Below are 25,449 nucleotides of genomic sequence, written 5' to 3' on the forward strand. Positions count from 1 at the left end.
TGAGGGGCAGTGGGACAGGAGGAGCACAGAGGGACAAGTGAGGGGCAGTGGGACAGGAGGAGCACAGAGGGACAGGTGAGGGGCAGTGGGACAGGAGAAGCATAGAGGGACAGGTGGGGGGCAACGTGATGGGGGGCATGGGACAGGATCAGGGCAACAGAACAGGAGTAGCGCAGTGGGACAGGAGGAGCACAGTGGGACAGGTGAGGGGCAGTGGGACAGGAGGAGCGCAGTAGGATAGGTGAGGGGCAGTGGGACAGGAGGAGCCAGAAGGATAGGAGAGGCACAGTGGGACAGGAGGAGCGCAGAGGGACAGGTAGGGGGCAGCGTGACAAGGGGCATGGGACAGGAGAAGTGCAGTGATTCAGGAGAAGTGCAGAAGGATAGGTGAGGGGCAGTGGGACAGGAGGGGCGCAGAGGGACAGGTGGGGGGCAGCGTGACAGGGGGCATGGGACAGGATCAGGGCAGCGGGACAGGAGGAGTGCAAAGGGACAGGTGAGGGGCAGTGGGACAGGAGGAGCACAAAGGGACAGGTGAGGGGCAGTGGGACAGGAGGAGCGCAGAGGGACAGGTAGGGGAAAGCGTGATGGGGAGGCATGGGACAGGATCAGGACAGCAGGACAGGAGAAGCACAGTGGGACAGGAGAAGTGCAGAAGGATAGGTGAGGGGAAGTGGGACAGGAGGAGCGCAGAGGGACAGGCGGGGGGGCAGCGTGACAGGGGGCATGGGACAGGATCGGGGCAGTGGGACAGGAGGAGCGCAAAGAGACAGGATAGGGGAGTGGGACAGGAGGAGCGCAAAGGGACAGGTGAGGGGCAGTGGGCAGGAGGAGCACAGAGGGACAGGTGAGGGGTAGTGGGACAGGAGGAGCACAGAGGGACAGGTGAGGGGCAGTGGGACAGGAGGAGAGTAGAGGGACAGATGGGGGGCAGCTTGACAGGGGCATGGGACAGGATCAGGGCAGCGGGAAAGGAGAAGCACAGTGGAACAGGTGAGGGGCAGTGGGACAGGGGTAGCGCAGTGGGACAGGAGTAGCACAGTGGGACAGGTGAGGGGCAGTGGGACAGGAGGAGCGTAGTGGGACAGGTGAGAGGCAGTGGGACAGGAGGAGCGCAGTGGGACAGGTGAAGGAGCACAGAAGGACAGGAGGAGCGCAGAAGGATAGGTGAGGGGCAGTGGGACAGGAGGAGCGCAGACGGATAGGTGGGGGGCAGCAGGACAGGAGGAGTGCAGAGGAACAGGTGAGGGGCACCTGGACAGGAGGAGCACAGAAGGACAGGTGGGGGGAAGTGGGGACAGATGGGGGGTAGTGGGACAATGTGGGGGACAGGAGAGGGGAAGTGGAACAGGTGGGGGGCAGTGTATCGGGGGACAGTGAGACAGGAGTGGGGAAGCACCAGTCCTCCAAGCACTTACCTGTCCAGCAGCGGCTCCTCCAGATGGTGTCAGCATCACTCCAGGACGGCTGCCTGTGTCCCTTCTCCCCCAGGATCTCCGGTGGCAAAAGAGCGGGTGGGCTCCTCCACCCTGACCTCGTCCTCTTCTGCTTCCTCCTTCGCTGGCACCTTCCTGCACATCCCGGCACACTGACAGCGGGCCCCGCCCCTCACGCGCTTCGAGCGCTCACCGCTGATCCGCCCAGCACTCCGCTCTCCTCTGCAGCCGGTCCTTTGGCCCGGGTGACCCTCCTTGCTGTACCCTCAGCCATGGCGGCCCTGCCCCTGTCCCTTTCCCATGGAAGTCTCGCTTCCATGGGAAAGCTGGGGCGGCACTGCCGCCATGCCGCCGCCCTAGGCAAATGCCTTGTTTGCCTCATGGCAAACATGTCCCTGGGTGCTGCTCATAGAAGATAGCTGAAGAAACTGAAAAACAGTGTTTGAGATATCAGCTCAGTGCACAGTATGTTTGAAGGGTATTGGAATTCTGGCACGATCAACTGGTATTTTCTGTACTTGAAAAAAAACACTTATGCAGCCACCACATTTAAGGACTGTTGTGCTACAATATATTGAATGTTTGTTTTGGGGTTTTAATATCATTAAAATACTGTGCGGACAATTTGGATGATATCTGCGGATGAGGTTGGTGATGTAGCTAGGGGCAGTGTTGTGGATGGCTTTGTACTTTGTGGTTAGTACTTTTTTATACGTTGGGCTAGTAGAAGTCAGTGAAGGGATTGGCAGAGAGGGGCAGCAGTCGCTGATCGGTTAGTAAGGTGAATAAGTCTAGCAGCAGCATTCATAATAGACTGAAGGGGGTATAGACTGTGTAAAGGTAGTCCATTGAGGAGAGAGTTGCAGTAATCAAGGCAGGATATAACCAAGGTATGGGTTGCAGTAATCAAGGCAGGATATAACCAAGGTGTGGAAAAGTTGTTTTGTGGCTTGTTGTACTTGACTGCCTAGTGAATAATTTTCCCTAAAATGGATATACAGCCTGGAAAATCAGAACTTCCAAGTACTGTATGCTTGTACTTGGTCCATTACCAGGCAGTTAAAGAAAACCGAGGAAAACAACCCTAAGGCTAGGTTCACACTAATGCAGTGTGGTATATCGCAAGTGATTCGCACAGGAACCGCACCGGATTCCTGATCAAATCACATGCGATTTGTGTGCAGTGCGATTGCATCGCACCCGTACCAAAAAGGTGCAGGAGCCATTTTTGCATCCGCACTAGAATTGGATCACATGGGTATTCACACCTATGCGATCTGAATCTGCACATCGCACCGCGTTTTGGGGTGTTGTTAACTTAACATACACACCCGCATCGGTTCGCATGAACAGGGTGCGATTCTGATGTGGTGCGGAATTCGCACAGAAAACACTGCAAATTCTGTACCACATCAGTGTGAACCCAGCCTCAATCTCCAGCCTTCAAAAACAAGTTATTGTAACAATGGAAACACTTTTCTGTTGTTAGGTTTTCAATAGCACACTGAAAACATTGCTGATCACTCATTTTGTATAGCAAGACAAGTTATTTTCTCTTGACCTATACAATACGTTTTTATAATACTCATAAAAGAAAAGGTAATTAAGCATTCAATCACATTATAGAAATTTTATATCTTCTTAAAATCAAAGTATTTAGTACATAAACATTGATACTGTATTTTGCAGTGCTCCTTATGTGTGGCTCACCATCAGATGTTGAAGCCCTGTCAAAAAAAGTGGTATTTCCTGCAGAAATGGTTATCATTCTGATTGACATTTTTAAGTAAGTACTTATTTATTGTAAAATATCTTGAAGAGAAATATATTTTATTTTCTAAGATGGTAGTTCTAGACTATTGTTTTTTTCCATGAGCAAAAATGTGGTTATAACAGAATAGATAATGTTAAAAAGAATGTAGTGTTTTGTATATATTTTTTCTTTATCATCTCATATACTGTATAGATTGTGTTCTAGACCACTTGTAACATGTTTAAAAGGGTAATCTAAGAGCTAAATGTTCTAAACACTATGAAGCTGTGTTCTGTACAATATTTTTTCCACTGCTGATTACTGAAAATGTAAAATTAGATATTAAAAAAGAAAAAAAATGCTCATTGAGTATACATACCCTGCTGCTCCCTACAGTGGCTAATCTATAAATATTTATATTTAATATAACTGTTTTGGGGGCTATGAGAGATAACCCTCTCCTGGCAGGTTACATCCACTTTATTTCTGTAGCATCTGGGTAAACTAAAGGATCTGAGCTTCCATTTGGATGAGAGCTAGTGAACTTTCATGAATTCTCTCTACAATATTATCCCCTCTAAGAAGGGCCTTTTAGCTTTGCAAATGGGATCCTTTTCTGTGAACTCCTTGTCCCCAGACAGTTAACTTACTTCCTTTCTTGCAGTAATGCCGGTTCAGTCTTGGGTTATTTGTCAATGCTTTATTATAACTTGAGTTGGAGGGATGAGAAGGTGGAATAGCCAGATTGTAGTCACTTATAGCTTCTTCTCTTGACAGTTTTACCAGACAGGAACTCTCCAACAGCAATACAGATACAGTAGAAAAATTATTTTCTTTAATAGGCAAACGCAAATTTTTCTTTGTCAGATTAATTAATTCTGTCCCTACATGATTAGGAAAACATTTTTGGCTTGAAAAAAACTTTAAAGCCTAGTACACATGAGTCGAATGTCGGGTGGCATCGTCCAGTTCAATAGAAACTGGCCAATATTCGGCCCGTGTGTACGGCAGCTGGTCCGTCAGAAGCAGGCCGCTCGGCTTCTGTCAAAGGGGCATGACTTAAAAAGCTTCCTGATCAGCGCTTTTAGCAGATGGCTGAGAGTACTGAACAAATGTTTTGGCGGTGTGGCTGTCCCCCATCAGATCACAATAGTATAGCAGGGGAGATTGCTGTACTAACATTGGATAGTTGGTAAAGCAGCTCCTCCTGCTGAGCTGTCAGTTTTTTTTTCATAAAGCCTGCTGGGTTGAACGGAAACAAAAAACTAGTAGTGTGTACTAGGCTTAAGGCTTGGCTTGGTTCAACCTCCTGATGACAAGTCACCAAGAATTGTCTAGCCTGCAAGGCATATCACATCCCTGTCTGTCATAGCAATATGCAGCTAGATAGTCTGGCATATAGCGTAGCACAAGGCACTCTGAAAAAGTTTTTTTTTATGTTTTTTTTTCTTCCAACAGCCCTGTGTACTATGAAGATAGTAGCTTTCAGCCATACATGAGAAATGTGTTGGTGCTAACAATGCCTCAATCTAATTTTAGTGAATTGTCAAACGGTTCAAATACTCACTGGGAGGTAAGTCACAGCAATTCATCAAAAGAGCATTTTATTCAGAAAGAATAGTTTTAGAGGAGAAACATACCTGGCATACAACTTTTTTTTTGTTGAAATCAGTTATCACACAAAATAGACATGCAATGAAAATATGTTTACATACAATGATGCACACAAACCATAAAATAGTTGAAAGAGGTTGTGGCAGGCTTGATGCATAATTTTAAAGAATTTCTTAAAGAAATAAGATAAATTATTTCCTTTTACTTAGAAGTCGCTTGTAGTAGAGTGCCCCTTGACTCACCATGCTCAGATATACCTCTCCAGTAGAGACAAAATTCATTAGATAGATGTGACCACTTAAAGTGATATTAAACCTCCAGTATTTTTAGTTTAACATAAAGAGCACAGTGAAATAAACATTCCCCAGTAAACTATTTCTTAATATTCTTACCCAAGCACTTTCAGTTTACAACTTTTAATCGTGCTGGGTCCTGGTCTCCCACTTCTGTTTCCCTGAATGTTTGGTCTTCATAGGAAAGAGTTACAGTGGACAGTGCAGTCTCAAGTCTGTCTGTTAGCTCAGAGAAGAGAAGGGGAGAAGGAAGGAATTGCAGGAAAGTTCCTTGTCATCCAAGGCTACAAGGCTGTGTGCTTCTATTGATACATGCAGGGACTACACAGTATCTGGAGATCCAACTCTAGTCCCTGCATGCAAGAGTGGCTCCTTAGAATGCTGCAAGAAAAAGGAGCTGTCCTGAAATAGGAAACCTGGGGCATCAGTCACGGCACCAGCTTATACTGCAACATAGGCACGGATTAAATGATAAAGAAGCTGCATACTCAGTAACTGATTAAATCAGCTTCTGAAAGTGGCTAAAAACTGAAAGTTTAATATCCATTTAAATCAATAGGTTGGTCAATTTGGGCCAAACTTACCACAGGCTGTTAAGTTGCCTCTTGTGACTGCAGTCTGCTCTGATCCACAGGATTTGAAGGTCTGTACCTCCCACATAATGCACAGGGAAATGACTGGGAAACACAACGTTGTTTAGCTATTGAACAGTCTGTACTATATCTGACCTGTGACAAAAGTCAACTGACCAACCTATCAATTGCCTCTCACACCCGTTCACCCCTTATGGACCAGATAAATGTTTACATTTCTGCTATGAATCTGCTTATTCATCAATAACTTTGTAATTACTAAAGATAACAAGGTAATATATATATATATATATATATATATATATATATATATATATATGTAATTTTTTTTTTTTAAGGACAAGGCTTTCACTTCATGATATTGTTTTGCAGCAAAGATTTTGTTTTCTCACAATCCGTAGACAATAAAACACACTTTTTCTTCTTTCTTTTTTTTCAGTATAAGTTTAAAAATATTTAGTTAAAAATAAAAAGTGCTACTGCACATAAAAAGTAACAAACAGAACATGAATGTTTAAATATTAAAAGTTAATAAAATAGAAACAAACAGAAAATTAGCAGGACAATAATACACTGCTCAAAAAAATTAAAGGAACACTTTTAAATCAGAGTATATCATCAAGTCAATTAAGCTCCTGCGATATAGATCTGGTCAGTTAAGTAGCAGAGGGGGTTGTTAATCAGTTTCAGTTGCTTTAGTGTTAATGAAATTAACAGGTGCACTAGATGGACAACAATGAGGCAACCTCTAAAACAGGAATGGTTTTACAGGTGAAAGCCACTGACATTTTTTTCCCTACTCATCTTTTCTGACTGTTTTTCCTTGTTCAAATATTTTATTGGCATTTTAACAAGGGGAAAAAGACAAAAGACATTGGAAATATACATTTCTCAGACATGAAATCATAGATATTGGCAACTGCGGTAGTAATGTCTTTACAGAGAAGGGGAGAGGGGGAAAGGAAGGGAGTGCTGATATAGCAATATGACGTTTCATATGACATAAAGTGAGCAAAAGCTGCAAGCAAAAATACAGACAGAATTTTGACAAATGGAGAAATGTGCTCAACAACGCTTCGTAAGGGGATCATAACATCGGAGTATAAAATTATACAGGATGGTTAGAGAGAGAGGGGTCAGAGGGTAGAAAAAAAAAGAAAAAATAAGGGAGGGGGGAAGGGGGAATAGATTGGGGAGGTCAAAAGGAAAGTGGGGAAGGGTGGGATGGGGTAAATGACTCCACAATTGGCAACAGTGAATGGGGTAATATGTGAAATCGGTAGGAAATGATAGCAGAGTGGTATAAAGTATATGTGTTTATCATGGGTTAAGAAATGAGTCATCAAAGTTTGGCAGGAGAAAACACTCTACCCAAGGGTTCCAAACATTCAGGAATTTAGGGATAGTATCTAGGATAGTAGCTTCCACTTTAGCGTGAATCATAACCTGAGTAACTTTATTCTTAACAACTGCAATGCTTAAGGAGGGAGATTTCCAAGATTTAGCTATGACCTGCTTGGCTGCTGTAGTAACTTGTAGAATATGTTTGAATAGCGAGTTGGTAACACCGGGGGGCGTAAGTTGAGTAGAGCTGTAACTGGATTCGGCTGGAGCGTTTTTGCTCTAAGTTTGGACAGTATGCCGAAGACATCAGCCCAGAAGGCTTGGGTGATTGGGCAATCCCACCAGATATGAAAATGTGTACCCAGGTCAACACAGCCTCTTTACCAGCGGGTTAAAACTTTATAATTGGTTTCAAAAGCTACAATATTTTGTGATGATGACTTGGTGTTGGACCAAATGTGGTCCCAGTCACAAGGGTCCAATTGCCGGCCATGGTCCGTTTCCCACCTATGAGAGTATGAAGGAGAAGACGTGGTGACCGAGGCTGTGAGAAGGGAGAACAGCCATGAAATGAGGCCTCGTCTATGGGGGTCTTTGTGACAAGCCCTTTCAAAGGGAGACATGGTGTTCGCTTGGTTGATTGTTGTAGTGTATGGGGCGTAAAAATGTTGCAATTGTACGTATCAAAATATTTCGGAAGCTGGAAGATCATATGTCTCATGAAATGAGGCAAAGGATTTAAACGTATTCCTCAGCATGAAGTAATAGGTCCGGAGAAGGTTGGCTGCGGTCCATAGTTTGAATGTGAGTGGTGAAGACCATGTTGGGGGAAAGGCCAGATTTCGGAGATATGAGAGCAAGGGGTTATGTAGTGATTGCAGGAGATGGCGGGATTTCAGTTTATCCTAAAGCAACAGAAAGTGAGATGTGATGGGGTTTGTTATCGAGCGGCGGTCTATGGGTCTTAACCATGGAAGGTTAGCAGTAGACAAGGGGTTGCATTCTATGGATTTGAGGACAACCCATTGAGGGATTTTGTGGGTCGCATGATATTTTGGCAATTGTGCTAAGTGTGCCGCCTGATAGTACTTGCTAATATCTGGGAGACCAAGACCGCCGTTAAGTTTGGGGTGATATAGGGTTGAGCGAGGTATGCGGGGGTGGACAGTGCCCCAGACGTAGGAAAAAATGCGATGCTGTAGGGTGCGAAGGTAATGGGATTGGGAGAACTCTGAATAAGTATAGAATTTTGGGGAGAATTGACATCTTCACGACTGCTATCCTGCCTAGCCATGCAAGTGGTAGGGAGGACCATTTTGTCGTAAGGGTAGTAAGGTGGGTTAACATAGGAGTATAGTTAGCTGCATATAGATCTGATAAATTGGAAGTCAGTTTTATACCCAGAAAAGGAATAGAGTGCTGGGACCAGGAAAACGGGAGAATTAGTTTTAAATGGGCCAGATCTCTAGGGGGGAGAGATATATTAAGTGCTATTGATTTCTGGGGATTAATTAAAAGGCCAGAGAGTGAGCCAAACCTCTCGAGGAGCCGGAGGAGCGAAGGAATAGAAATCAAGGGAGAAGTGAGAAAAAGTAGAACGTCATCCGCAAAAAGACATAATTTGTGGTGAGAGCCACCTATCTCGAGTCCAGGAACATCCGGATTAGCCCTAATCAGAAGGGCCAACGCGAAGAGTAGGGGGGACAAAGGGCATCCCTGTCTGGTGCCACGGGAAATTGGAAATTGAGCAGACCTATGTCCCAGATATCTAATTCTGGCCAAGGGCTCACGGTAAAGTGAGAAGATCCAGGATAAAAAGTGAAGGCCAAAGCCCCACAGGCGCAGAATGTAGTGCAGGTATGACCACGAGACTGTGTCAAACGCCTTCCCGATGTCTAAGGACAGGAAACAGGTGGGAATGTTGCAAGATCTAGCTATATGTGCTAAGAGTTGCACGTCTGACGTTATCACCGGCTTGTCAAGTTGGAATGAAGCCCACTTGGTCATTATGGATTAGGGATCTTATGCACGAGTTGAGGCGCGTGGAAAGAATTTTTGCTAGTAATTTGATATCTATATTGAGGAGGGAGATTGGCCTATAATTGGACCACTGTGTATCGTCTGAATTCAGTTTTGGGATCATAGAGATGTTGGCTTGCACTGTTTCTGGGTTGAAGGTATGGCCCGATAGTATGGCATTGAAAGCATTAGTAAGGACAGGCGTTAGGAAGTGAGCAAATTTTTTGTAATATGTGGCGGAAAAGCCATCAGGTCTTTGGCGTTTATGAAGCTTTAAGTATTTGATAGCGTTTAAGGTTTCAGTTGGGGTAATGGGCTGCTCCAAAGCTGTCAGCTGGTGCTCCAAAAGCTTCGGAAAGGAGAGGGAGGCCAAGAGAGTGTCAGCCTGCGAAGGGTCAAAGGGTGTAGAGGAAGAGTAGAGTCATGAAAGATGTTTGTGGAAGACTTGTAGGATGCGTTCTGGGTTAATAGTGGGGTTGCCAGAGGAGGTGGATAATCGAATGGGTCTGGTGATCTGATCAAGAATATGAAGCGAAAGAGCTAAAAAGGTACCAGGTTTATTTTTTGTGTAATATTTGTGCCGGGATCTGCGAAGTGATAGCTCCGCCTGATCCATGAGGAGAAGATCAAGGGCCAATCGAGACCGTTCCAGAGCTTCTCGGTTGGCTGGAGAAGGGGTCGCTTGTAAGGCTTGATGAGATTGGTTGTAGGTTTGTTCAAGGAGAAGGCATCGTTGTCTTTTCTCTTTATTTAAAAAGGATGCTTTGCTAATGCAGAACCCACGTAGAACTGGTTTATGTGCTTCCCAAAGTAGGAGGGGAGATGTCTGGGGTCTGGTTTAGAGATAGGTAGTCTTTGAGAGCGGCTTTGATATCCAAGCAATGTGTCGGATTTGCTAACAAGTTGTCGTTGATGATCCAGGGGGAGTCAGGAGGGGATGGTGCCAGAGAGGCAATGGATGTAAGTACAGCACTGTGGCCTGACCAGGGAATAGGGAGAATTTCAGAGGCCAATAGCCGGGGGGAGGAGCTAGCAGCCATAAGGATGTGGTCTATTCTTGAAAAGGTCTTATCGGGTTTAGTTCTCTCCAGGTATCTATCATGGAAAAACACTGTAATATGGCTTGGAAGGTTTATTTGGAGGTAGGTGGGGGGGGGAGTTGAGGGGATTTGTCTAGGAAGGGGTATAAGGAACAGTTTGAATCCCCGCAAACAGAGTACCACGTTTATGGTGATCAATAACTGATAATAGGTGAGAGAGAAACGGTAGGGGACCTTGGTTCGGGGCGTAAAATGTAGTGATGGTGACTTCTACATCCAAGAGCAGTCCGGTAAGCAGGAAATAACAACCTTCAGGGTCTTTAATCTCATTATACAGTGTAAAGGGTGTCGTGCGATGGAAAGCAATGAGTACCCCTCTGTGTTTGGTTGCAGCGGAGGCTTTGTAGACCTGTGGGTAGCGGGGGCCAAAGAACTTGGGTGTAGAGGTAGGAGTGTAGTGTGTCTCTGTAGTCAAACTATAGGAGCTTTATGTGATGCAAAAGAACGGAATGCCTTATTGCGTTTCTGTGGTATGTTGAGGCCCTGAACATACAGGGTGAGAATATTTAAAGAGCCCATGGGGGGAGTGTTTGGCGTATTGGATAATAAGGTATTACCAGCTGGAAGGGAATCTGGTAGTCCCGGTAGAAAGAAGTTGGGTGGTATAGGAGGCTAGATAGGGTTGTGGAGTCATGTAGGAGGGAGGGGGGAAGGATAGTTAGGGAAAGGTGTCAGGAGGAGGATGTAGAGGGCCATTCTAGGCCTAGAAGGTGGTCCCCAGTCACCCAAAAACAGGGTGGTCTAGGGAACAGTAGTAGCCCAAGCAGTATTAAAGTTACAATACTACTGGGGCTAGTGGTGAGTGCACAGGTACGCGGGCTGTGGGGACGACAGCATTTGGATAAATGGTGGTGAGATCCTGGGGAAAAGGCAGAAAAATAATTTCCCAAAGGAGCCAAGGGGTCCTGAGTCCGGGCTGCACCGGCCGTCAAGGTAGGCCAGTAGGGATGAGGAGATGTGGTTTCCTGTGCCACCAGAACTGGGGTCTTCGTACATATATTTAAATACAACCATTAGAAAATAGTGCAAAAAGTAACATGTAAGGCACAACAAACTCTCAAAGATATAGGAGAGAAAAGAATCAAGATAGTCTTTAACTTGCGGGAAAAATAAAAAAGATTTTTCCCAATACATATAAAAACATAAAAAATAGGAAAAAAGACAAAATGGGCCCTGAGGGCTAGCATAAGGATACATGATGCCAGCATCTGAGTGAGGGGTGAGAAGAACAGACACCATGGGTGTCAACTACTGGATTGGCAGAATTCAGCGTTGTCATGTGTAGGTGGTAAGGCAGGGGTTGATTTGCGAGACTCAGTCCATGGAATCTTGTGGAGACGGAGTAGGTGATGAGAAACGCCCTCGTTTGTGGGTGTTAAGTTGACCTTTGGTGAGGTGTGGAGGGTGGGATTTCTGTGGTGAGCAAGACGTAGATCGCCGTCTGGAGCTTTCTGACGGTTTTGTTGGTGGGTGTGGCTGGAGGTTCCGCAGTGTGTCCAGTAATTCATCAGGGGTCTTGCAGATGTAGTCTCAGGTCTGGTAATGGAAACGCGAAGGGGAAGCTCCATTTATATGGTATACCATGTTGCTGGAGCGCTTGCAGATGAGGTTTCATAGCCCCGCGTTTAGGGATAGTGGAGGGGCAGAGGTCTTGAAACAATTGGTAGGTGTGACCCTGGAACGTTAGAGATTCCGCATTGCGGGCTGCTTGTAGGACTTGCTCTTTAGTGCGAAAAAAGTGGAGTTTGGCTATAATATCGTGTTACGGGCCATCAATGCGTCGTGGAGCTAGTGCCCTATGAACCCTGTCCATTTCCAGGCATTCTATTGGAATAGCGGGGACAAGCTCTTGGAACAATGCTGTGACGGTTGATTGGACATCAATGACCGATTCTGGGAGGCCATGAATTCGCCTAGCCCAGTTTTCAAAGTCCTCAAGACGTGTTTGCAGTGCTTCATTTTCATCGTGCAGAAGGTCAAGGTCATCTGCATGTGTCTGAAATGAGGCGTGAAGGTCATCCACTCTCTGTTCCAGGTCAGCAGTGCATTGCCCTAGTTTGTGGATTTCTCTGGACAGCTTGTCTGTGATTCGGTCAGAGGTTTGTTTCAGGGCTGCTTGTAGGACTTGCTCTTTAGTGCGAAAAAAGTGGAGTTTGGCTATAATATCGTGTTACGGGCCATCAATGCGTCGTGGAGCTAGTGCCCTATGAACCCTGTCCATTTCCAGGCATTCTATTGGAATAGCGGGGACAAGCTCTTGGAACAATGCTGTGACGGTTGATTGGACATCAATGACCGATTCTGGGAGGCCATGAATTCGCCTAGCCCAGTTTTCAAAGTCCTCAAGACGTGTTTGCAGTGCTTCATTTTCATCGTGCAGAAGGTCAAGGTCATCTGCATGTGTCTGAAATGAGGCGTGAAGGTCATCCACTCTCTGTTCCAGGTCAGCAGTGCATTGCCCTAGTTTGTGGATTTCTCTGGACAGCTTGTCTGTGATTCGGTCAGAGGTTTGTTTCAGGGCTGCTTGTAGGACTTGCTCTTTAGTGCGAAAAAAGTGGAGTTTGGCTATAATATCGTGTTACGGGCCATCAATGCGTCGTGGAGCTAGTGCCCTATGAACCCTGTCCATTTCCAGGCATTCTATTGGAATAGCGGGGACAAGCTCTTGGAACAATGCTGTGACGGTTGATTGGACATCAATGACCGATTCTGGGAGGCCATGAATTCGCCTAGCCCAGTTTTCAAAGTCCTCAAGACGTGTTTGCAGTGCTTCATTTTCATCGTGCAGAAGGTCAAGGTCATCTGCATGTGTCTGAAATGAGGCGTGAAGGTCATCCACTCTTTTCCAGGTCAGAAGTGCGTTGCCCTAGTTTGTGGATTTCTCTGGACAGCTTGTCTGTGATTCGGTCAGAGGTTTGTTTCAGGGCTTTGTGTAACATTTTTTCAAAGTGCATGAGAAGGTCAGGAGATGTAAGGTCAGGAGTAGTAGCATGTGTAGGGGTCTCTGGGTCGATATCTGACTCACGATCAGACGTGCAGGAATGGCTGGGTTGTGCTGTTTGCAGGGCTTCATATGTCTGTGCAGCATTCTTGCTGCCAGGTGCGGTGGCCATCTTGGAGGAGGCTCGAGCTAGGGCCTCCTTAATGGGTTTGCTGGGTCGTGGAGCCTGATGTCGGGGCACTCCCTTGACCATGCTGGTACATGCCAGGGGGGTTGCCAAGGAGACCGGAGCCGCTTATATTGGTGTGCGAGCCGGAATCTGTGAGCTGGTGGCTGTCGTCCCTGCGGTGTGACAGAGCCTCAGGGAGATATATCTGTTCCGCCGGCCGTGCATGCGCACTCCCTCTTTCTGACTGTTTTTCACTAGTTTTGCATTTGGCTAGGGTCAGTGTCACTACTGGTAGCATGAGACAATACCTGGAACCTACAGAGGTCCAACTCCTCAAAGATGGCACATCATTGCCAGCAGGTTTTTTGTGTATCCCAGCACTGTCTCAAGAGCATGGAGGAGATTCCAAGAGACAGGCAGTTACTCTAGGAGAGCTGGACAGGGCCATAGGAAATCCTTAACCCATCAGCAGGTCCGGTATCTGCTCCTTTGTGCAAGGAGGAACAGGATGAACACTGCCAGAGGCCTACAAAATTACCTCCAACAGACCACTGGTGTGAATATCTCTGACCAAACAATCATAAACAGACATCATGAGAGTGGCTTGAGGGCCTGACGTCCTCTAATGGGCCCTGTGCTCACTGCCTGGCACCATAGAGCTTGATTGGCATTTGCCATTTAACGCTAGATTTGGCAGGCAGCCACTGGCTCCCTGTGATCTTCACAGATGAGAGCAGATTCATTCACATGTGACAGATGTGAAAGGGTTTGGAGAAGCCATGGAGAACTTTATGTTGCCTGTAACATCGTTCAGTATGACCGTTTTGGTGGTGAGTCAGTGATGGTATGGGGAGGCATATCCATGGAGGGATGCACAGATCTCTACAGGCTAGACATTGGTACCCTTACTGCCATTAGGTATCGGGATGAAATCCTTAAACCCATTGTCAGACCCTACACTGGTGCAGTGGGTCCTGGGTCCCTCTTGGTGCACAACAATTCCCAACCTCATGCAGTGAGAGTATGCAGGCAGTTCCTGGAGGATGAAGGAATTGATACCATTGAATGGCCTCCAAAGCTTGTCTGACCTAAATCCAATAGTGCACTTCTGGGATATCATGTTTCAGTCCTTTCGACACCGCCAATTTGCACCTCAGACTGTCCAGGAGCTTAGTGATGCCCTGGTCCAGATCTGAGAGGAAATACCCCAGGACACCATCTGTTGTCTCATTAGGAGCATGCCCCAATGTTGTCAGGCATGTATACAAGCACGTGGGGGCCATACAAACTACTGAGTACCATTTTGAGTTGGTGCAATACAATTTTAGCAAAATGGACTAGCCTGCTTCATAATTTTTTCACTTTGATTTTCGGGGTGTCTTTGAATTCAGTCCTCTGTAGGTTGATAATTTTAATTTCCATCAAGCGATGGGACATCCTTACATTCCCAACATATTACCCAGTCCATATCAGTATAGATATCCAGCATGATATTTTTCCCCATTGAGATCTGATGTATTTTCAAAGTGTTCCTTTATTTTTTGAGCAGTGTAGTTGAAGAAAGAATGAGAATAAGAAGTTAATTAGGCTTAATAAGAATTTAAACAGGAACATTTTATTAAAAAAAAAAAACCCAAAAAACAGATTTTTTACTTTTCAGGTTCCTTCAACTGCCATCATTTGCAGATCTAAGTTCATTCCTTTGATCTGCAGATGAATGAACAGAAAGATACAAGAGTAACAATGTGTAACTTTGTATCTTTTTTATAATCATGATCTGGAGCTGTGTTGTTTATAAACACTGATTCACACAATTTTCTTGACAGGTACAGCTTCCGACTTCTCCTCTGAGTGTATTGTAATGCCAGCTATGATTAATCACAGCCAACAATTACAGTATACTGGAAAAGGGGGTCCCAGCAGCTGGGAATAGAGACCAGACATGCTACACATGCCCTGTGTACAACTATTAAGTGTTTTTGGGTGTGCGTAACACACCCAAACTCTGAAACTAGTTAAAGTGGTCACATCTATCTGGTGAGCTTTGTCTTCACTGCGGATGTGTGGAGGAGTAGACACTGATTGCTGCCACTGTTTTTTGGAGCACACATTTGATATGGAACCATTATGGGGAATTAAATTGATGCAAGCACCATGCTTGCACCACTCTCCTAAATATAAGAAAACTGAGCAAATGCTGCTCCTAATTGACAAAAGGAGTGATTTGTTAATTAGGAGTGATCAGTTCTCTGCTCTGCCGTGTCTGACAGGCACAGCACAGAGAATGGAGAGCTGGAGCTGCATGCTCTGATCTCTCTGTCTCTCTCTGGAGGGGTAGTTTACTCTGCATGTTTAGCTTGTGTAGTGTAATCACTGCTTGAGCAGAGAGAGGGATATGAGCTGCTGACAGCGCACATCCTGTACAAAAAGTCACACCTGTTGGGAATCTAGAGCAGTAGTAGTATAGTTTACATTCAGTACTACTATATTCCCTTTGTTAATTAAGGGCAGATCTGTGCTATTTCATTCCGAAACATAAACTGGCGCAGGCTGAGCAGATGGACCTGAAATAGGTCTATCTGCTTAGTTAATGTGGTGCACACCACTCCTGACAATTTTCTGCTCCTTTATAATAGCACAGGAAGTGTAATTAATACCCTGGAGTATATCTGTGAAACGTTTTCAACACTCATGTACGCATTTGTCAGCACCTTGTGCTTAATGACTTGAATTTATTTTGCCATTTATCGCATTATTGATTCATACGCTTAAGCATTTTTCTTGTGCCTTGCAATAAGGTGGAAACCTTTAATTTGGAAGGCATGTGGTCTGGTATGGTTCAGGAGGGAGGCACTTGCTGCCCTCCTTTTCTTGACCAGCTAGATTGCATGTCTGGGTAAGGGCCTGGTGTGGACTTTGGGGAGAACCCCGCACTGGTTTTTCCCTTTTTTGTTAAATTGTGTACTTCCCCTGAAAAAAAAAAAGAATGCATAGAGTATCCCATAAAATTAATAACACAACCATGCAGCATGGGTGTCAGGAAAAGGAGGGCTGCAAGCATGCACCTGCCCCCCATTCCTGAACAATAGCAGGTAACAAGCTTTCAACATTGGGTGGGTACCTTGCAAGGAGATGCAGTGAAGCCTTGCAAAGCACCTTGTCTGCATCTTGAGGGGGTGAAGGCTTCATTCCCACATCCAGTTCCAAAGGATGTGTGGGTTTGTGGGAGGAGACTTATCAGAATCTGAGACTTGACAAAGCGCAACTGCGCGAAACATGTCGTCTTGGTAACCCCACATATGCTCCCAGCTGAAGCCAACGCCGGACACTGCCTTCGTTTGCCATGGTGACACCACCCAGGACGCTGGTACGCTGACACCACGTGATTTGAAGCCGACAGGAGCATTCTCTGATCTCAGCTCCCCTCAGAGCGGACGGGCCGTCCATTGGAATCACACTGTCCACTTCAGGCTGGTTAATTTTATTATACTTGCTACTTTATCTCACCCAATAAAGATGCACCTCCACTAAGGTGCTTGTCTGAGAGCATTTTCCACAGCGCCTTTTTTTCCAGTTCTCTTCATCATGCATATGATTAACAAGGCAGCAGTGGTGAGCTCATGATTAACTGTTCACATGTTTCCACCTGGAGTGGCCTCTCTGCGCTCATTTGTATGAGTTTTCCTTATCAGAATCTGTAGCTGCTCTTATAATAAGGGGGCCACCCAGTTTTCCCACTCCATCCTTAAAGGAATGAGTACTGGGTACCAGTGGTGTATTTAGGTTTTGTGCTGCCCTAAGGCAACACAAAAATCACTGCCACCCCCCCTCCCCAGTGCACCCCCACTGTCTCTAGTGCGCCAACGTTTGCTGAGAGGAACTTAGCGGTCGGCCACATCTTTCAGTGAAGGTGTCAGTTAGTGGCATGAGCGGCGAGAAGGTGTCATTAGTGGTATGAACGGCGAGAAGGTGTCAGTTAGTGGTATGAGCGGTGTGAAGGTGTCAGTTAGTAATATGAGCGGTGCCTAGGTGTCAATTAGTGGTATGAGGGTGCCTAGGTGTCAGTTAGTGGTATGAGCAGTGTGAAGGTGTCAGTTAGTGGTATGAGTGGTGTGAAGGTGTCAGTTAGTGGTATGAACAGTGCCTAGGTGTCATTTAGTGGTATGAGTGGTGCCTAGGTGTCAGTTAGTGGTATGAGCGGTGCCTAGGTGTCAGTTAGTGGAATGAGCGGTGTGAAGGTGTCAGTTAGTGGTATGAGTGGTGCCTAGGTGTCAGTTAGTGGCATGAGTCAGTCACTTAGCATTCCCTGGTCAGTCTCTATCAGCTCTCCGCCCCCCCCAATAGTATACATGGTATACACAGTAGTAGGATGGAGATCACTCACCAGGCCTGGTGGAGGGGCGGAGACTGAGGGGGGGAGCCATGTACTGCTGGTATGTATTCTCCTAACAGCCACATTTCCCTTCCCTCTTCCATCTCTGTGACAGAGATCCCTGCCTCCCCTCCCCTGGACACTGCCATCCTTCAGGATCATCAACTCAGCCCTGGCTCCCCACCACCATCCACTGCGGAGAGCTCTGACAGCCTACAGCCTGGTCGGGGGCACTGCATGCTGGGAGTTGTTGTCCTTCCTCCGCCTCCGACCTGCCACCTCCTTAGGAGCGAACTACAATCCTGGCAGACTGTGAGGGTAAACACTGTCAAGCGGTGGGTTGTTGTGACAGTGTGAAAATTCTTTGGGAAGCGGGTTGCTGTAATTAACAAGAAGCTACATTACTGGATGACATCAGAATCAGATTTAGACCAGGGGACATTATTTACTTTCGTTTTTCAAATAGAGGACTGTCATGGTGTCTATGTGGCTATTGTTTGTAAACAAACCAGCCAGGGATCCTGGGTGACATCTTTGACTAAATATGGTAATTTTTCTTCCTACCACCACAAAATAACAGATCCCTTGCTAGTTTTTTTTACACAGAGGAACCAGCCAGGGATTTGTCATTTTGTGGTGGTAGGAGGTAAAATGATCATATTTAGTCAATGATGTCACCTAGGATTCATGTTTGTTTTGTTTACAAACACCAGCCAGAGAGGAATCTATCATTTACCTGGCCAGGGATCTGTAATGCCAACAAACTAGCCAGGGATCTGTCTTTTAGTTTCAGCAGTGCTGCCACATCTACAAGACAGATCACTGGCTAGCTGTTGTTTGCAAACAAACCAAACAGGGACAATAGATGACATAATTGATGAAATATGATCATGATCATATTTGGATATTGACATCACCCAGAACCCCCAGATGGTTTGTTTACATGTAGCAGGCAGTTGGAGATCCATAATTTTGTGGCGTTAGTGCAACAGGTCAATGTCATTGGGAGGCAGGTCATTGTTACAGTAGAGAAATATCATCAGATGGCATCATGGGTATGTGATCTTCCCTTCCTCCCAAGTTTAGTCCCTAAGACTGTCAGAGGGAAGGTCATTAGCCCTTTGTGTGCTCTGACACAGGCTGGCAAAGAATTACACAAGGATTTATACTTAAGGATCTAGTGAGCGAATAGGGCACTGGAAGGGTGCAGGCAAGATATCAATGGAAAGGGAAGGGTATTAAAAGAACCATTTCCAATTCCAACCTTTTCCAACTCAGTTTTCCAACTGGAAAAAAATTTAAAACTTTAAGACATCAATCCAGCTTGCTTTTGAAGTGTAAATTGATTGTTAGCAATCACACACAATTTTTCTGTGGATTCATATTGAATAAAGGATTTTCATGATTCTGCTGTGAAAATGTAGAGGTTAATATTATAACTGTATATTTTTTAATCTATAATATTATTATTTTATATCTAGTAATAAAAAAAGTATCTAGTAATATCTAGTAATAAAACAAATATATGTGTCAACTGTAAAAACAGTGTATGTTGTGGTACTGTTAAAGTCTGTCTTTTCTAATGTATTTGATATTCAGTGAGAGTAGCCTGAGATGAAGACAGACACAGTTTTTGTTTTATCCATCTGTGTTGTATTTAAGTGCAACTTATAACATCCAAGTGAGAGATATAATATCGACTTGTCAGAAACCCCCCCCCCCCAAAAAAAAACTGAATCACTGAGTTGGAAAGAGGATCACCCCCTTGTGTCAGTATTTTGTTGAACCTCCTTTCGTTTTAATTACATCCTTTAGTATGTTGAGATATGTCTCTACTAACTTTGCACATGTAGACTTTGCAATATTTGCCCATTCTGCTCAAATTCAGTTAAATTTGAAGCTGACCACTTGTGGACTGCAGTCTTAAAGTTATTCCACAGATTTTCAATGGGATTTAAGTCTGGGCTCTGACTAGGGCATGCAAGGACATGTGTGTTTTGACAAAGCTGCCAAAACTGCATCTGGCCTTTCTTGAGGAGTGGCTTTTTTCTTGCAACTCTCTCATACAAGCCACATTTGTGGAGAATTAGTGATATTGTCACATGCACAGAATGACCACTCTTTGTCAAAAATGTCTGCTACTGCTAGGCCTCTTGGTAGCCTCTCTCACCAGTTTTCCTCTAGCTCTTTCATCCAATTTGGAGCGATGTCCTGATACAGGGAGTACTACCAAATACCTTCCACTTCTTAATAATAGCCTTCACTGTGCTTCTAGGCATTGATAAATCCCTTGCATATTTGTTTTTATCCATCTCCTGACCTGTGCCTGTGTATAACTTTATCCAGGAGATCTTTTGACAGTGTCAGGTCACCCATCCATAGTTGATTGATTGCTTCATTTGCACTAGCAGGAAATGAATGATCCAGAAAAACTCCTTTCATAATGAGCTAATCAAAATGACCACAGCTACACCTGATTGAGTTTACAAGTACATTTTAGGATAGGGGTGATCTTTTTTCCGACACAGTGATTCTGTTTTTGAATTTTTTAAATGTTGTTCTGATATGTTGGTATTATATCTTTTACTTGGATGTTATAAGTTGCACAGCTGGATAAAACAAAAACTGTGTCTATTTTAATTTCAGGCTGCAAACAATTATTTGGGGGGGGGGGGGGTGTGATTCTTTTCTATTCCATATATATATATCTATATATATATACACACACAAACACACTATATTGCCAAAGGTATTGGGACACCCCTTGAAATCATTGGATTCAGGTGTTCCAATCACCTCCATGGCCACAGGTGTATAACATCAAGCACCTAGGCATGCAGACAGCTACTACACACATTTGTAAAAGAATGGGTCACTCTTAGGAGCTCAGTGAATTCAAGCATGGTACTGTAATAGATTGCAACCTGAAGTGCACAATGTGCAGAAGTCGCCAACTGTCTGCAGAGTCAATAGCTAAAGACCTCTAAACTTCATGTGGCCTTCAGATTAGCACAACAACAATGCGTAGAGAGCTTTATGGAATGGGTTTCCATGGCCGAGCAGCTGCATCCAAGCCTTACATCACCAAGAGACATGCAATGCGTCAGATGCAGTGGTGTAAAGCACGCCACCATTGGACTCTAGAGCAGTGGAGAAATATTCTCTGGAGTGACAAATCATGCTTCTCTGTCTAGCAATCTGATAGACATGTCTGTATTTGGCATTTGGCAGGAAAACGGTACTTGCCTGACTGCATTGTGCCAAGTGTAAAGTTTGGTGGAGGGGAGGTGTGGGGTTGTTTTCAGAGGTTGGGCTTGGCCCCTTAGTTCCAGTGAAGGGAACTCTTAAGGCATCAGCATAGCAAGACATTTTGGACAATATCATGCTCACAACTTTGTGGGAACAGTTTGGGGATGGCCCCTTCCTTTTCCAACATGACTGTGCACCAGTGCACAAAGCAAGGTCCATAAAGACATGGATGAGTGAGCCTGGAGTGGAGTCCTGACCTCAACCCGATAGAATACCTTTGGGATAAATTAGAGCGGAGACTGCGAGCCAGGCCTTCTCGCACAACATCGGTGCCTGACCTCACAAATGCACTTCTGGAAGAATGGTCAAACATTCCCATAGACACACTCCTAAACCTTGTGGACAACCTTCCCAGAAGAGTTGAAGCTGTAATAGCTGCAAAGGGTGGGCCAACTCAATTTTGAAACCCTACAGACTAAGTCTGGGATGTCATTAAAGTTCATGTGCTTGTAAAGGCAGGCGTCCCAAAACTTTTGCCAATATAGTGTGTGTATTATATATATATATATATATATATATATTAGTTATGTATATGGATTGAACTTGAAAGAACCAGTGTCTTTACACCATTGTTTTTATATCATTAATTGATTTAGAAAGATTACAATTATTACTGCTCAACACAGAGTGCGTAGGCCCAGATCCCCAGTAATCTGCCAGATCTCTGCTTCATGCTCCAAAGAACAGCATTGCACCGGAAGCATGAGTGCAGCTGATTGGAGTGCTGGGTAGAGGACAGACCACTGGATTCCTAAGCCACTGTCTCTGTGTTAAGCAGTGGTCCGCCTCCCTAGTATGCTGCTAGCACAAGGTATGTTAATCTGTGCTGCATCACAAAGTAAATAAGTGAAAAAAAGTCAGACATCTTTATTGCTGTATATGAGCCTGACTACATTACAGTAATACATGTTGAAGCTTCAATTGGGCTTTAAATAAAGGGGAATATACTTTCCAAAATTGCATCCAAAACACATTTACATTTTACACTAAGGGCTCGTTCACACTTGGCTGTTTTACCAACGCTTGCCAAACGCCCCTATAGCGCTTGGCAAGCGTTGGTCCGGCGTTTGCGGAACGTTTTTTAACGCTCGGCAAATGCTCCGCAAATGCCGCATGCACAGTTTAGCGGCGGTTGCTAGGCGTTTGCCAAGTGTTAAAAACACCCCACAAACGCCTATAATGCAGTTTGAATGGTGTTACCGCTCCGCAAATGCCCCGCAACCGCATCGCATCGAGCGGCACCATAGACTAGAATAGGAGGCTTCAACGCCTCCTGACTCGACCAGAGGCATCCGTTTTGCCACGATGCGACGCGACGCGACGCGACGCAAATGCTCCCGTTAGAACAGCACCATGTGCTGTAATGTGCAGAATTGGCAGAGGTGCTTGGGAAACGGTAAAAACGCTTCCCAAATGCCTCTCTGCCGCCTTCACACAATGCTAGTGTGAATGTAGCCTAACAGTTCATAGAAGGTTGGTAAACATATTAATTTATTCAGATGTGTTTTGCCATCTGACATGCTGCTAGCACAGGGTATGTTAACCTGAGCTGGAGCCTAAAGTAAGTAAAAAAAAGATACTCCAATCAGCCATTGCATTATGACCACTGGCAGGTAAAGTGAACAACATTAAATAGCTTGTTACAATGGGTGTGATATTAGGCAGCAAGTGAACATGTTATCCCTGACGTGTTGAAAGTAGAAAAAAAGCACAAGCATAAAGATTTAAGCAATTTTGACAAGAGTAAAATTATAATGGCTAGATAACTGGGTCAGAGCAACTCCAAAACTGCAGCTCTTGTAGGATTTTCCCGGTCTGCAGTGGTCAGAACCTACCAAAAGTGGGCCAGGGAAGGAAAACCAGAGAACTAGTGACAGGGTCATGGGTGGCCAAGGCTCCTTCATGCACATGGGCTGAAGGCTGGCCGTGTAGTCTGATGCAATAGAAGAGCTACTGTAGCTCAAAATGCTGAAAAAGTTAATGCTGGTACTGAGAGAAAGGTGTCAGAAAACACAATATATCGCAGTTTGGTACATATGGGGTTGCTTAGCAGCACACCAGTCAGGGTTGTCATACTGACCCGTGTCCACAGCCAAAAGTACCTAGAATGGGCACATGAGCATTAGAGCTGGACCATGAAACAGAGGAAGAAAGTGGCCTGGTCGGAAGAATCACGTTTTCTTTTAAATCAGGCAGATGTTTGGATGTATGTGTGTCGCTTACCTGGGGTACAGCTGGCACCAGGATGCACTATGGGAAGAAGGCAAGCTACCGGATACCACAGAATACCTTCAGAGGTCTGGTGAAGTCCATGTTTCAATGGGTCAGGACTTTTTACATGGTAAAAGGGGAGCCTAATTAATATTAGGTTGGTGGTCATAGTGTTATGGTGGGTGGTCATAATGTTATGGCTCATCAGTGTATGAATTACTATTTCTTCAGCCTGACTACAATAAATATTTAAAGAAAAACGTCAGAACTTTAATTCATGATATTGAATTTGATGCACTGGTCATGTGTGCATGTGTAAATACAGAAGCACTGTACAAGAGAAAGGCTGAAAGAAAAGATTACTTATTATTTTTTGTATCTATGATGCCTGCTAATATCATTCCTATTAAAGAAAATAGAACACCATTCTGATCCCGTTTTCTCTCTCAGGCTTCATTTATATAGTATTGGAGTATTGGAACTGACAAAGGAGTAAACAGTTTTTACAAGAACTGTATTCATAGATAGTTTTGTTGGGTTGATAATATCCAAGTATTTTTTTCTCAGAGCTCATAATCTGTATTTTTTTGCAACTTCATCCCAAAGTTTTTGTCTAATTTTAGTTACAAGATGACTATGCTGCTGGCTATCTAGATGCGGTGCTCCTCTTTGGCCATGTTCTGAAGATGTTTCTGAGGACAAAAGATATCAATACAAACTTCAGCTTCATAGATCAGTTTCGGAGCATCTCTTTTCAAGGTTAGCTGTGACAGCAAAGTGTCAAAATGCATGCCTAGTTCAAGATATTACGTTTATTTAATAAGGAAAAGAAATAGCAAGGCAGGGACTGGGGAGCACATCATTACACTTTAAACTGCATTATTAAACATGTCAAAACCTGATTCATTTTAACTGGACATATGATTAAACATTTATAAGCAAATGCTACAAAAAAAGAAGCATATTAAAACAGTTAGTACATGCAGATATACAGTAAAAGCAGCTGAAGAGAGCAGCACAGTGGCTTAATGGTTAGCACTGTGCAGCCCTAGCGGCCTTGGTTCAAATTCCTACCAAGAAAATATCTGTGGAGTTTGCATGTTCTCCTTGTGCTTGCATGGGTTTCCTCTCTTACTAGCTCAACTTAGTGCATCCAAGATTGCTGCACCACCTCTTAAGCTCTTTAGCCACTCGCCCTCCAGAGGATTTACCCCCCCTTCCTGACCATGTACTTTTTTGCGATATGTGCGTGCCCCCTACCTGGAAATGCAAATCATGTATATATACATGATTTTGCGCAGCTCTGCTGCCCTGTAGCAGTACTTCTGCTATAGGGCTGTGGGAAAGGGTTTAAGCCCCAGGGGGAAAAAGTGCTACACAAATACAAATTAAATTATATGAACATCTCAGCTTTCCTGTAACAGTTGACCTTAAACCTTAACCACCTCTTTAATTTCGCTACTGGAACTTTATGGTGGTGGATAACCTCACTGACCAGTATGGATACACAGAGGTTGACAGGGACAGGCCAAGTTCAGTATTTGAAGGAAAAGTTACAGTTGTGTTCAAAATAATATCAGTGTGTTGAAAAAAGTGAATAAAGCTCAAAATCCTTCTAATAGCTTTTATTTCCATACACACAAATGCATTGGGAACACTACACATTCTATTCCAAATCAAAACATGAAGAAAAATATATCAAATGTGTGTTGTTCCTCTAAAAATAAAATTGAAGAAAAGTGAATATTAGACTGTTCAAAAAAATAGCAGTGTTTGTATTCTTCTTTACAAACTCAATTATTCACTATATAAACTGAAAAATGTTTGAAGATTTTGCTTTCCTTTGAATCACTTAATATTTAGTTGTTTAACCACTGTGTTGCATGGAGTCAACCAACTTCTGGCACCTGTGAACAGGTATTCCAGCCCAGGATGATTGGACTGCATTCCACAGTTCTTCTCTATTTCTTGGTTTTACCTCAAAAACTGCATTTTGGATGTCACCCCACAGATCCAGGGATTGGGCTGGCCACTCCATAACGTCAATCTTGTTCTTCTGGAACAAGATGTTGCACGTTTACTGGTGTGTTTGTGGTCGTTGTCTTGTTGGAACACCCATTTCAAGGGCATTTCCTCTTCAGCATAAGGCAGCATGACCTCTTCAAGTATTCTGATGTATTCAAACTGATCCATGATCCCTGGTATGCGATAAATAGGCCCAACACCATAGTATGAGAAACATCCCCACATCATGATGTTTGCGCAACCATGCTTCACTGTCTTCACAGTGTACTG

The 25,449-nt window shown here is 44.5% G+C and overlaps 1 protein-coding gene across 2 annotated transcripts in view; it reads left to right on the forward strand.

Moving 5' to 3' along the window:
• The window catches only part of GUCY2C (guanylate cyclase 2C), an 879,595-nt gene that overhangs the window by 162,209 nt on the left and 691,937 nt on the right, over positions 1-25,449 (forward strand). For both annotated transcript variants that reach the window (XM_089687691.1, XM_089687690.1), the window contains 3 exons: positions 3,126-3,222; positions 4,648-4,762; positions 23,778-23,913. In XM_089687691.1, the coding sequence (XP_089543817.1) occupies positions 3,126-3,222; positions 4,648-4,762; positions 23,778-23,913 (348 nt within the window). The remainder of the gene's footprint in view (positions 1-3,125; positions 3,223-4,647; positions 4,763-23,777; positions 23,914-25,449) is intronic.

This window comes from Staurois parvus, unplaced genomic scaffold (genome assembly GCF_062004578.1).
Source record: "Staurois parvus isolate SC_StPar_1 unplaced genomic scaffold, SC_StPar_1.0 ptg000436l, whole genome shotgun sequence".
Taxonomy (NCBI): Eukaryota; Metazoa; Chordata; class Amphibia; order Anura; family Ranidae; genus Staurois; species Staurois parvus.